The sequence below is a fragment of the Macaca mulatta genome, chromosome 8 (genome assembly GCF_049350105.2).
Source record: "Macaca mulatta isolate MMU2019108-1 chromosome 8, T2T-MMU8v2.0, whole genome shotgun sequence".
In the NCBI taxonomy this organism is placed as follows: Eukaryota; Metazoa; Chordata; class Mammalia; order Primates; family Cercopithecidae; genus Macaca; species Macaca mulatta.
The window spans coordinates 154,646,327-154,658,706 of NC_133413.1; the positions used below are offsets into that span (position 1 = coordinate 154,646,327).

General features: G+C 65.5%; 3 protein-coding genes across 50 annotated transcripts in view; 2 read left to right on the forward strand and 1 right to left on the reverse strand.

Annotated features, from left to right (window-relative positions):
• Positions 1-5,578, forward strand: part of MROH1 (maestro heat like repeat family member 1) — a 119,108-nt gene extending 113,530 nt beyond the window's left edge. For 18 of the 47 annotated variants that reach the window (XM_077944574.1, XM_077944577.1, XM_077944598.1 and 15 more), the window contains 8 exons: positions 2,458-2,595; positions 2,929-3,043; positions 3,573-3,719; positions 3,848-4,036; positions 4,305-4,460; positions 4,535-4,669; positions 4,745-4,980; positions 5,287-5,578. In XM_077944574.1, the coding sequence (XP_077800700.1) occupies positions 2,458-2,595; positions 2,929-3,043; positions 3,573-3,719; positions 3,848-4,036; positions 4,305-4,460; positions 4,535-4,669; positions 4,745-4,980; positions 5,287-5,341 (1,171 nt within the window). In that variant the 3' untranslated portion in view covers positions 5,342-5,578. Of the gene's footprint in view, positions 1-2,457; positions 2,596-2,912; positions 3,051-3,572; positions 3,720-3,847; positions 4,037-4,304; positions 4,461-4,534; positions 4,687-4,744; positions 4,981-5,286 lie in introns of those variants that run through there. The other 29 variants (XM_077944584.1, XM_077944580.1, XM_077944586.1 and 26 more) reach the window with 8 other exon arrangements.
• Positions 5,579-5,751: 173 nt separating this feature from the next.
• Positions 5,752-12,380, reverse strand: part of BOP1 (BOP1 ribosomal biogenesis factor) — a 32,793-nt gene continuing 26,164 nt past the window's right edge. Inside the window, exons 4-16 of one of the 2 annotated variants that reach the window (XM_015146273.3) lie at positions 8,753-8,907; positions 8,551-8,668; positions 8,354-8,455; positions 8,064-8,276; positions 7,823-7,984; positions 7,601-7,681; positions 7,459-7,528; positions 7,244-7,376; positions 6,987-7,167; positions 6,619-6,907; positions 6,240-6,324; positions 6,048-6,155; positions 5,752-5,969 (exon numbers count right to left, since the gene is read on the reverse strand). In XM_015146273.3, the coding sequence (XP_015001759.3) occupies positions 5,816-5,969; positions 6,048-6,155; positions 6,240-6,324; positions 6,619-6,907; positions 6,987-7,167; positions 7,244-7,376; positions 7,459-7,528; positions 7,601-7,681; positions 7,823-7,984; positions 8,064-8,276; positions 8,354-8,455; positions 8,551-8,668; positions 8,753-8,907 (1,851 nt within the window). In that variant the 3' untranslated portion in view covers positions 5,752-5,815. Of the gene's footprint in view, positions 5,970-6,047; positions 6,156-6,239; positions 6,325-6,585; positions 6,908-6,986; positions 7,168-7,243; positions 7,377-7,458; positions 7,529-7,600; positions 7,682-7,822; positions 7,985-8,063; positions 8,277-8,353; positions 8,456-8,550; positions 8,669-8,752; positions 8,908-12,380 lie in introns of both variants that reach the window. The other variant, XM_077944646.1, reaches the window with a different exon arrangement.
• On the forward strand, positions 10,291-12,299 carry SCX (scleraxis bHLH transcription factor). The gene is made up of 2 exons (XM_015146274.3): positions 10,291-11,017; positions 11,926-12,299. The coding sequence occupies exons 1-2, from the start codon at positions 10,451-10,453 to the stop codon at positions 11,962-11,964; spliced, it is 606 nt and encodes a 201-aa protein (XP_015001760.2). The 5' UTR covers positions 10,291-10,450; the 3' UTR covers positions 11,965-12,299.

A 12,380-nucleotide genomic window follows, 5' to 3' on the forward strand; every position in this document is an offset into this window, starting at 1 on the left:
GGATGGGGCAGTCACCAGCCCCTGGGCCTGGCCTGCTGCGAGTCAGTGCCTCTGCAGGCCCCACGCCCACCCCCAGGTACCCCTCCACGGGAAGACTGCAGAGCCTGGCCTACAGGCTGTCCTCCAGTGGGTCAGACCCTTGTGGGTGCCACATTCTTAAATGTCCTGGGCACACAAGCAAGGGAGGCACCCTCATCTAAATCACTAACACATTTCTGAGCCAAACACATGCTTCCCGTTAGATTTGTCAAAGTTGGTTGTGAATTGCTGCGCCTGCGCCATTTGCAGCCTGGAGTGCAGCCCCTGGTCCAGATGGCGCCTTGCAAGCCTCAAGGCCTGGAGCAGGGTGTGGAGCTGGAGGCAGAGCTGCACTCAAGCTGGGCCCTGGCTCAGACCATGAGGCCCAGCTGAACTGTGGCCCTGTGGGTCCTCCCTCCGACTGTGGCTGGTCCGGCCTGTACGTGTCAAGGGCATCTCCCAGGAACCGTGGTGACTGGTGTGCTCTCCTCTGCCTGTGGTCAGTGCTGTTCCCAGGGCTGGAAGTCCCCTTGGCACCCCGGCTACCTGGGCTCAAAGATCAGGGCCTAACACTGGAACCATGGGACTCCCGTCTCACCCAGAGCTGCCTTCTAGCATGTCCTACCTTGGGGAGGGAACCCCTGAGAGAGAGAAGCCTGGGGACACTCATCAGGGGCCGTGTGATGGGCTGGCCCTGCTGTTGGTCAGCACCAGACCACCCAGGCACACCCATGGGGACAGTGGTAGACTGGGAGCAGGCCCCCAGCACCTCCTTCCTGGGCTTCCAAGACCCCCATGGCTCTCAGCTCCTACAGCCCCTGTCCAGCTCTCAGGCTGCCTCAGTCCTGCCGGCATCACCGGCCCTGTGTGCCCAACTGCCCAGAAGCTTCATGGAACCCATCACCAGATCTCTAACAAGCTTGTCCCGTGCTCCTGTGCCCACCACACCCTCCTCCTAGATCCCCCCTGCATGAGGGCCTCTCACACCATCCAGGCGAGCAGGGCCTGGCCCCCAGTTTGGAGTGGCCACTTGCTCCCTGCTAGGCCCACCCCGGCACACCAGGGGGCCTTTGGGACACCTGGCAGTAGGTGACCAGGGCAGTGGCACTGTCACCACAACCAGCGGTCACCACATGGCCCATGCTGCTCAGGGGTTGTCTGCTTTTGGGCCAGGTGCTCCTGAAGACAAAGCCTTGTGGGGGCAGAGGTCCAAAGGCAGTGAGGGTCTAAGTGTGAGGTGCAGTGGGCACCGGAAAGCACATGGCAGGGGGCTGTGAAGTTGCAAGGGAGGGTCCTGCTGGGTGGGGACGCTGGTGCTGGGCATCCTCTGCCCCAGACCTTGCCTGTTGGGTTGCACACTATGCCCCACCCACTGGCAGCCAGGAGTGGGGCAGCCTCAGCAGGGAAGGGCTCATCTGAGCTGATGGTCGATGCCAGGCTCAAGCTGGACCTGGCATTAGCTTCTTTTTTTTTTTTTGAGACGGAGTCTTGCTCTGTAGCCCGGGCTGGAGTGCAGTGGCCGGATCTCAGCTCACTGCAAGCTCCGCCTCCCAGGTTTAGGCCATTCTCCTGCCTCAGCCTCCGGAGTAGCTGGGACTACAGGCGCCCGCCACCTCGCCCGGCTAGTTTTTTGTATTTTTAGTAGAGACGGGGTTTCACGGTGTTAGCCAGGATGGTCTCGATCTCCTGACCTCGTGATCCGCCCGTCTCGGCCTCCCAAAGTGCTGGGATTACAGGCTTGAGCCACCGCGCCCGGCCTGACATTAGCTTCAACATCAGACTCTCCCTGCCAGTTTCTGGCCTGAGTCCTAGGCCTGCCTCCCACTGCCAGGGAGACCAGAGGGCAAGGTGCTTGCCTGGTGGGGCTCTGGGGAGTCAGGAGAGGCGGAGAGTTGGCCAGGTTGACCCCACAGCACCTGCTCTTCAGCACCCCTGCAGCCCCTCCAGCTCTTGGCACCATCCTCCTGCTCACTTGCCAGCCAGCCTCCCTCAGCCAACACTGGGAGTGGATCGGGGTCTGTCCGCCTCCCAGAGGGCTATGGAGTCTCCTGGGGTACAGGTGTGAGAGCCCAAAGTTCCAGGCAGGAACAGGCCCAGGGACGGGGTGCCTGTGGTGTGGGTGCCCAGCAGCATCTGGGTGTCCAGAAAGGCAGGCAGGTGCAGCCAGAGGGCTTTGCCTGTGCTCAGCTCTCAGGCTGGTGGCCGGGTGGCCACAGGCTGACCTTGCTACTAGCTCACCTCCAAGCCAACATCTGCATCCTTGCGTTGGGTGGGGAAAATGGGGGGCCCTCCAGAGCCTGCTTCCTGGAGGGTGGCTCTAGCAGGGATAGGGCTAGGCACCAGGTGGGCAGCACACGTTGGGTGCAGACATCAGGGGCTCATTGGGAAGGGAGGTGGGCGTGTGTGCCCCACCAGCTGAGCACCCTGGCAATCCTGCAGCTCTGCAGTGGACACCCTGCGGGCCGTGCTGCTCCGCAGTGGCAGCGAGGACGTGGCACAGCGCATGGACCTAGAGGGAGGCTGGGAGCTGCTCAGGACCTCGGCGGGGCATGAGGAGGGGGCCACCAGGTTGGCCAGGTGAGCTGAGCGGGCCCAGCCCACTGTGGCTCCAGCACTAGCTGGGCTCCACAATATCTCTGGGGCCCAGGACGTGACCAGGATCAGGTGGGAGCCCCATGTGTGTCAGGCCAGTGGCAGCCTGAGCTCCTGCCTATTTGGTCTCTGGGCAGGGGTGGGGAGGGACCCGTGCAGAGGCCTGGCAAGGCAAGTTGGGAGGCATCTCTGAGACCGAGAACTCCCAGAACCTGGTAGCTGGTGGTGGAGTGGACCAGGGCTGTGCAGGGTGGAAGGTGCCTGGGTAGGGTGCAGCACATCAACAGCCCCTGCACCCTCAGCGGCCCCCTTTCCCAGGGCCATGGCTGAGCACGCAGGGCCCCGGCTCCCCCTGGTGCTGAAGGCGCTGGCTTGCACACACAGCAGTGCATATGAGAACCAGAGGGTGACCACCACCGCCTTCCTGGCCGAGGTAGGCCGTTCCAGGGAGGGTTGCTGGGCACCAGGGTGGGGCTTCTGCTCAGGACAGGCCTGGGATGCCCTTTTCTTACCCCTAAAAGGCCCCCTCGACCGCAGCCTGCGAGGAGGGGACGTGGATGCTAGCCACCTCCTCCCCCATGCCAGAACTCAGTCCCGCCCAGGGACACCCCCTGTGTCTGGTGAGAGGACGACCCAGGCTTCCTGCAGCCTGTATCCCCAAGTCCTGCTGGGTCCATCTGTAGCTGGACAGGGCTGGTCCCTGGGGCCCCAGGTGCCCTTGGCAATGTCGTCTTGGCCCTTGTGGCCAAAGATGCCAACATCTTGCCCAAGGCCGTGCAGGAGAGCAGGGTGAGCGACAGAGCAGGCCCCAGCCGCACAACAGGGAGGGTTGCCACTGATCTGAGACCCAGGGAGTAGGTCCACCACCTCTGTCTGCCACACTGGCGTGTTCTGGGCCTGGGCTGGTGGGTTGGACCCTGGGGTCAGCGGGGAGGGGGAAGCCACAAAACCTCTGCCTGCAGCTGCTGAACAGCAACGTGGCCAACGACCTGATGCTCTTGGACTCGCTGCTGGAGAGCCTGGTGGCTCGCCAGAAGGACACATGCACCAGTGTGCGAAGGCTGGTGCTCCGCGGCCTGGCCAACCTGGCCTCCGGCTGCCCTGACAAGGTGGGGTGGCCACCAGTCCCTCTGGGGCCCAGGCAGCGTGGGTGGGGGGCTGTGCATGGAGGTCACCCTGTCTTGTGGGGTGGCAGACGATAACTCTGGGGCCCAGGCTGAGTGTAGGGTGTCCTCAGGTGCGAGCCCACGGCCCCCAGCTCCTCACAGCCATGATTGGCGGGCTGGACGACGGGGACAGCCCTCACAGCCCGGTGGCCCTGGAGGCCATGCTGGGCCTTGCAAGGCTGGTGCACCTGGTGGAGGCCTGGGACCTGCGCTCCGGGCTGCTGCACGTGGCCATCCGCATCCGGCCTTTCTTCGACAGTGTAGGCGGGGCGGGGAGGGGTAGGGAGGGGAGGGGACCCCAGCCCTTTCTGCCTCTTGCTCTGAGCTTTAGCCCCAGCCCCACCCTTCTCCCTGTCTCTCCCACTGCGGCCCGGTGACCGTGGAGAGCACGGACCTGCAGGGGTGCTGCTTTGCTGGGCCTGGCAGTCCCCACCCATCAAGCCCCCACCCGTCAGGGGGTTTCCTGGCCTGTGTCAGGCAAGGACACCCACAGCCTGTGAGGAGCCATATGCTGCATGTCCTTCCCAGGAGAAGATGGAGTTCCGGACAGCATCCATCCGCCTCTTTGGGCACCTTAACCAAGTCTGCCATGGAGACTGTGAGGACGTCTTCCTGGACCAGGTGGTGGGCGGGCTGGCGCCCCTGCTGCTGCACCTGCAGGACCCTCAGGCCGCCGTGGCCAGCGTGAGTAGCCAGGGGGTGGGTGGAATGGGGTGAGTGGCCTCAACTGGACTCGGCCTCAGTGCCGCATCCCTTAGGCCTGCAGGTTTGCCCTGCGCATGTGTGGCCCCAACCTGGCGTGTGAAGACCTCTCAGCCGCTTTCCAGAAACACCTGCAGGAGGGACGGGCCCTGCACTTCGGGGAGTTCCTCAACACCACCTGCAAGCACCTGGTGAGGGGCGGGGTCAGGTGGGGCGGGGCCAGGTATGGGGCGGGGCCAGGCGGCGCTGACCAGGCCTCTCCCCAGATGCACCATTTCCCAGACCTCCTGGGCCGCCTGCTGACCACCTGCCTGTTCTACTTCAAGAGCAGCTGGGAGGACGTCCGAGCTGCTGCACCACTGTTCACTGGTGAGCAGCACCCCCTGCCCCGCCCCCAGGCCGCCCAGCAGCCCTGCCTGATGCCCCCACTTCACAGGGTTCCTGGTGCTGCACGCGGAGCCCAGGCAGCAGCCGCAGGTGGACCTGGATCAGCTCATTTCGGGTGAGCACCCCCTCCACGGGGCCCCTCCGCTGGGCCCTGCTGACCCTGTAGGCACCCGCAGGGACTAAGTGATTTTCCTGGATTTCAGGATTTTTTCCCTGTCACTGGTGACCTCATCGTCTCTAGTAATTCACGGAAACTTCTTAACTGTTCCAAAAGAGCTTAAAAAACACTAAAAAAGGAAAAACTATCTTTCCGTTGGCTCCTGAGCCTCCCAGCAGAGGCTGTCAGGAGAGCGTGGCCCACGCGCAGGCTTGGGCATGCCGAGGTCACAGCCCCCCAGGCAGCCCCTCCCTCTGCCCCCAGCGCTCCAGATCCTGCTGAAGGACCCGGCCCCCGAGGTGCGGACCAGGGCTGCTGAGGCCCTGGGCCGCTTGGTGAAGCTCGCCTGAGGCTCCAGCCAGCACCCCCAGCAAGGAGTACGCACCCAGACCTGTGCCTGAGCTCCAAGACAGGGCCTCCCGAGGACCCCAGCCCGGGCACACAGCTGGAGGGGCCTGGCCCCAGAACAGGCCCTGCCAGGGACCAAACCGCAGCCCCTCAGTGAGGCCAGACAGGGTGTGGGAGTCTGTGTGCCCAATAAACTCATCTGCCCCCAGCGAGTGACTGACAGGATGCAGTGCCGCGGCCTCTTAGAGGATGGGCCAGAGGGTGCCCTGGGCTGGGTGTGTTATCCCCACTGTTTTTGCAAAATTGAGTGAGGGGAAGGCTTGGCGCTGTGGTGGGGGCGGCTTTGTTGGCAACCCCAATTCAAGAAGGTGGGAGCACCAGGCAGCGCAGGGTAAGGCTCTATTGACTCCAGCACAACCGCCCCGGCCTCACGTAGGCGGGACAGCTAGGTGAAGAGGCGGATGGTCCCGTCTGCCCCCGAGGAGAAGACCCACGGCTGGGTGGGGTGGAAGACGACGTCCAGCACTCCCAGGTCTCGTGTCAGTGCGTGTCCCTTCAGCACCTTGACGGGCACCAGCAGGGGGTTCTGCAGAAGGTCACTGTGGGGACGAGGAGGGCTCAGGACATGGACAGACACTACTGCCCTGGGGAGGGGGCCAGGCAGGGTCAGCACTCACTTGTACACCATGCCATGGCAGACAATGACGCTGCCGTCGTCCGAGCCTGATGCGAAGAGTGGGTACCGGGGGTGGAAGGCCACAGCCCGCAGAGCCTTCTTGTGGTGTCTGGGAGAAGGGAACCAGGTTGAAGGCAGGCTCAGGCTCGAGGGAGGGGCTCTGCTGGCCGCCTCCACCCTCAGCTCTCCTCACCTCAGCATCCTGTATGGCTTGGTGGAAAGATCCAGGTCAAACCACACCAGCTTGCTGTCGTAGCTCCCACAGATGACGTTGTCACCTAGGGCCAAAGGCTGTGATGCAGGTGTTCTCACTCTCACCTGCAGGGTGCACCGCTCCCCTACTCCTCACCTGCACCCCTCATCTACAGGGCGCACCGCCCCCCAACCCCTCACCTGCACCCCTCATCTACAGGGTGCACCGCCCCCCCAACCCCTCACCTGCACCCCTCATCTACAGGGCGCACCGCCCCCCAACCCCTCACCTGCCCCCCTCATCTAGAGGGCACACCGCCACCCCACTCCTCACCTGCACCCCTCACCTGCAGGGTGCACTGCCCCCCCCCACCCCTCACCTGCAGGGTGCACTGCCAGGCTGGACACCCACTTGCAGTTGGGCATCAGCTTCTTGGTGAGCTCCTGGCGCAGCAGGTGGTAGAGGCGGACGCTGCGCTGGGATGCCACCAACAAGAAGGGCCGGGCAGGGTGGAAGGCCACTCGCTGCACCTGTCCGTGGCTGCGGCGGAACGGGCTCTGGCTGCGACGACGGCTCAGCTGGTGAATCAGCACCTGGGTGTGGCCTTGGGTGGCCAGCACCACGGCCAGGTAGTCCCCACGCCCGTGCCAGGTCACCTGCGTCACTGGCTGCAGAAGGGCAAGGCTGGCTGATTGGCTGAGCCAGGCCCCTCCCACTGCAGCCTCACCCCCAGCGCACCCCACGCACCTTGCTGTGGCAGACCCGCAGCCGCAGGCCCACTTGGCGCTCCTCCTCTGAGGCCTCCAGCCAGCGGGCTGGCTGCAAGGGGGGCTCCTCAGGTGGGACGAAGGCGCTCAACAGCTGATCTGTGCTGCCCGCCACCAGCCGGTCCCCCAGAGCTGGGTTCAGCAGCAGCACCGAGTCCTCCCTGTGAGCCAGGCCCAGACAGAGCCCCTAAGCACAGTGCCACCCCTGGCTCCCCAGCCTCCAGGGCCTCCACTTACACGGCCGCAGCCACCAGGCAGACAGCGGGGCTGGGGTTCCAGGCCACACTCTTCACCACGCCCCCCACGGGCACAGTCCTCACACAGCGGGCAGTGGCCACCTCCCAGAACCGCAGGGAACCGTCGTCAGAGCCTGGATGCAGAAGAGGCAGCTCTCAGCACCTGGCCATCCCACCTGCCCCTACAGCTCAAGGCTGCCCCCAGCTTGGACCCACCTGAAACCAGCCACTGGCCCCCAGGAGAGACACTGAGGCACCGGACAAGGTCACTGTGGCCCCTGTAGACCTGAGGAGGAGGAGGTGGCGGTGAGGAGCCAGACTCAGAGGGTACAACCCCAGCCCCCTAGTCTCCACTTACCAGGGCCTGGCACGTGGGGAAGGGCTGCAGGTCCCTCGGCCGAGGCAGCTTGGGGATGAGGTCCTCAGGGTCTACATTCACCTGGAGCAGGAGAACGCCAGGTCAGCCTTGCCCCCTGTGCCACCTCCCAGTGTGCCGCCCCCACACACCCTCATCTTGGCAGGAGAACGCCAGGTCAGCTTTGCCCCCTGTGCCGTCCCCCGGTGTGCCGCCCCCACACACCCTCATCTTGCGCTGCCGTGGGCACAGGTACAGGTCAAGGCAGCGCTCGAAGCGTTCCTGGATGAAGCGTCCGTAGGCAGGCACAGCCCGCAGGCTCGGGAACTTGCGTGGCAAAAAGCTCAGCTTCCTCTCACCCGGCTCCTGCTGTTCCCACACCAAGCGCTGTGGAGACCGAGACGGGTGGGGAGGGTCACAGGGGAGCATGGGGACAGGGCCCCAACCCCCCAGGATACAGGCCCACCTCCTCCTCGCTGAGAAGGTATTCAGGGGGTGGGTTGTACGACTCGGCGTGGCCTGGCAGGGCCAGCTTGGGTGCAGGCACGTGCATCTTGTGGCGCCCCAGCACGGCGTTGGGGTCCTCCTGGGCCCACAGGTCATAGAAGCTGGGGGTGGGGTCTCGGGGCCGGCGAGGCTGGATCCAGCCCATCTTGATGGCGTGCACCATGCGAGAGACCTGCACAGACAGCCGGGTCAGGACAAGCAGCGTGGGGCAGGCAGCCCAGGCCAAGCCCCAGGGGCACGGGGCCCCACCTTCTCCTTCTCCACCAGGGAGGGGATGAAGCTGCGCTTGTCGGCCGGGCGGTTGGTCACCGGGTGGATCATGACGTCCCCGCTGAAGAAGTCGACAGCCGGCTGGGGGAAAAGATGTGGGCGTGTGGGCCAGAGTGGCTGAGGCCCTGCTCGTGCCTCCAGGACCCCCCCCAACAGGGCCACCTGCTGCCACCTACCTCATAGGGGTTGAAGCCCATGTCCCCAAACTGGCCACTCTGCAGCCGCCGCACCAGGGCCACCTGCTCATCTGTCAGCCTCAGGTCCTGCCCTGTCATCGGGTCCTGCACAGTGCGCCTGGAGACCGCCAGTCAGACCCCGCCAGCCCTGCCCCATCCCTCGGGCCCCCCCTGGCTGCTGGCCCCGCCCACCGGCCCTCACCAGTAATCAGGGTCGTCCATCTTGTCCAGGAACTGGTCCAGCTCATCCCGGGTCCGCAGGGGCTTGTAGATGCGCCTGCCATCCAGGTCGTAGCCCACATGGGGGAAGTTGTCGTACCACTCCAAGGGCACGTTGCCCACCGTGTTCCGGATGTCCTGCGGCCGGGGGTCACCATGTCAGCATCTGACCCTACAAGGCCCAGCCCCTCTTCGGGCCGCCCAGGGGAGCAGGTGAGGAGGTTGCAGGGTGAGTGCAGGCCCAGCCTCAAGTGGCCGGAGGTCACTGGCCCTGACCTACGCCCTTTCCCCAGCCCTGGGGTCTGACGTGGCACGGCGGCCACGCTGCCCCCACCCCCGCCCTCGGAGGCGCCGGAGCTGCACCTTCACATTTTCCACTGAAGTGGTGCCAACCCCAGAGCTCCCCCCTCACTGGATTCCTTGGCCAGGGCTCTGGGCAGCCACAGACAGGGATGACCTCATCACCCGCGGGCTCCCTCCCCTGGCAGGGGCCTTAGGCAGAAGTGGGCAGCTGTGAGATGAGGACTCAGGGAAGACCCCAACTGACCCATTCCACAGAGAGGCAGAAGCCAAGACCTCTCTGCGGGGGCCCCCCACCATCTGCCCTCGGCCCCTCCACAGGCAGAACAGCCACGCTCCTGGACACACATTCCTGGTTGCAGCCCCTGCCAGCCGCCACCCTCGCTCCTTCCAGCCTGGGGACCGCTGCCCAGGCGGCTGCTTCCTGCAACAGTAGCCACGGGGAGGGGCCCAGGCAAGACAGAGCACAGCTGGGAGCCTGTGGGGTCCCTGCCGCAGGAGGGACCCCTTGGGCCCTGTCCCCTGCTGAGGGTCCTTCCCTTTTCTCCCCATGGAGAAAAGGGGCCATCCCGAAACTGGATAATGGGGGTATGTGTGTGTTTCCTGAGGGGCCTGGCGGCCCTGGAGAGGAACAGGGGAAGGAGGAGGGGGCAAGAAGGAGACCCACGGGGTGAGAGGTCCACACAGCACAGGAACAGGGGACCTGGCCAGAGTCTAGCAGGAGGCACAGTCTGTGCCAAGCCTGGAGAGGCAGGTGCAGGACAGACAGGCAGAGACTGAGCTCTAGGCCCCTGAATACTCGCCTGTGCCCGCCCCCTGCACACAGCCTGGCACAAGCAGGCGCTGGCGCACATGGGAGGCAGAGACAGACAGGGTGCGGTCAAGCAGCAGGGCCAGGGCGGCTGGGTTAACTCAGTTGTGCCACGGGAGAAAACGGGGTGGTGGGTCCCGCTGACCTTCCTCCCCTCTCCCGGGGAAGGGGGCACTGCAGTCTTGGGGCCCCGAGTAACTACAGCCCAGAAGCAACCTCCCGCTTCCTCCGCATCCCCAGAGACAGAACGATGCCCCAAAGACCCCCCCGCCCCCAACCAAGCGTGGCCACAGAAGGCCAGGGGGTGCGGCGGGCGCTGCTCGAGGAGCCTCCAGGCTGGGAGGGGCGGGGCGTGCGCGGGGGAGGGGCCGGGACGCCGCTATAAAGGCGCGGCTCGGGGCCCCGCTCCAGCCCGGGACGCACATGTGCGCGCGGCGCCCGGCAGCTGCCACCGCGGGGCGCAGCCGAGACCCTGCACCTCGCCCCGGCCGGCCCGCGAGGCCCGCGGTGGCCGCAGGAGGCGGCATGAGCAGCGCGCGACAGAGCTGACGCCGCGCCCCCGCCGGCCCCATGTCCTTCGCCACGCTGCGCCCGGCACCGCCGGGCCGCTACCTGTACCCCGAGGTGAGCCCGCTGTCGGAGGACGAGGACCGCGGCAGCGACAGCTCGGGCTCCGACGAGAAACCCTGTCGCGTGCACGCGGCGCGCTGCGGCCTCCAGGGCGCCCGGCGGAGGGCGGGGGGCCGACGGGCCGGGGGCGGGGGGCCGGGGGGCCGGCCAGGCCGTGAGCCCCGGCAGCGGCACACGGCGAACGCGCGCGAGCGGGACCGCACCAACAGCGTGAACACGGCCTTCACGGCGCTTCGCACGCTGATCCCCACCGAGCCCGCCGACCGCAAGCTCTCCAAGATCGAGACGCTACGCCTGGCCTCCAGCTACATCTCGCACCTGGGCAACGTGCTGCTGGCAGGCGAGGCCTGCGGCGACGGACAGCCCTGCCACTCCGGGCCCGCCTTCTTCCACGCGGCGCGCGCCGGCAGCCCCCCGCCACCGCCCCCGCCGCCTCCCGCCCGCGACGGCGAGAACACCCAGCCCAAACAGATCTGCACCTTCTGCCTCAGCAACCAGAGAAAGTTGGTGAGCACGGGCCGTGGGGCGCCGAGGGGGCCTCCAACGCGCCCCTCAGCCCACACCTGCCAGGCAGAGGCGGCGAGGCCACGCGGGCAGGGCTCCCCAACAGGGCACAGGCAGGCACACCTGTAACACAGGTCTGCCGGGGGCTGGGGCCTTCTCTTGGGGCTCCTCTCCAGGGCAGCCCTAGGACACCCGGCTCCCAGTGGGGTGTGGAGTCACCCCCAGGGAGATGCATGAGGGTAACAGCTAGGGATGCCCACAGGGGCCCACCCAGGGCGGGGAGGCTGGGGAGCTGGACCAGAAGCTTCCCTTTTCAGCAAGCTGACAGGTGGAGTGAAAAGAGCTGAGTTCAGAAAGGGGCTGCAAGGCAAGAGAGGAAGGACCCCGGGGTCTCAGCCCCTGCGGCCCACCACTGGCCAAAGCCACCTTGGGCACCTGCTGTCCGTCCCCTACCTAGGCTGCACACCAAGACACCAGGTCCTGTAGGGCTGCCCGAGATGTGGGCCATGGGACACGAAGGCAGAGGCTGGCAGGAGGCGTGGGGGCTGGGGATGAGGGCCCTGCAGGAGACGCTGGCCAGCTGTGATTTACAGCTCCTGCTGTGCTTGGTGGCACCGGAAAAGCAGGGTGAGCAGGGAGAAAATACGGCACGGCTTTTCCCAATCCCCATTTCCTCTCCAGACAGCACGCGCGAGCTCCTGGGGCCTGAACATCTGGGAAATTTAATTTTACAATTTCGGCTGTGCAGCAGTATGCTCCCCTCCCCAAAACGCTTGAGGGAAGCTGGGGAGAGCCGGGAAGGAGGTGCCTCGGTGCTGGCCACCTGAGATGGCACCCAGCAGGGAGGCCGGAGAGGCGCAGATTGGCGCTGGACTCTGCTGGGGCCTGACACTCCTCCCTCCCCTCTGCAGAGCAAGGACCGCGACAGAAAGACAGCGATTCGCAGTTAGGAGGTGTCCGGCAGCAGCCAGGAGGCAGACGCTGCTGGGGGAGGTGAACACCCGGGGTGACCGCAGACAGCCCCCACCTTGGACCTGAGCTGGGCAAGGCCCGCCACAAGCATGCCCCAGGCTAGCCCTAGCTGCAAGCGGGGCCGAGGGACAGATGGACGTACAGACAGGCGCCGGCAGCGGGACTCTGCGCTGGCCCCAGCACCTGCCCGGGCCCACTGGAACTTTCTGCGCTGGCTTTTCTTCCGGCCACTGTGTGTTGGCGTCTTGTGTTTTTGATATGATAATATAAAGTCTGAAAATTTTGTATAATTAAAAACAAAACAGTATCTTCCAAGTATGGAGGCCAACTGTCCTCATGAGAGGTTCAGAATTCACCCCCAGCCTGAGCCTCCATTCCCACCCTTGGTGGTCCC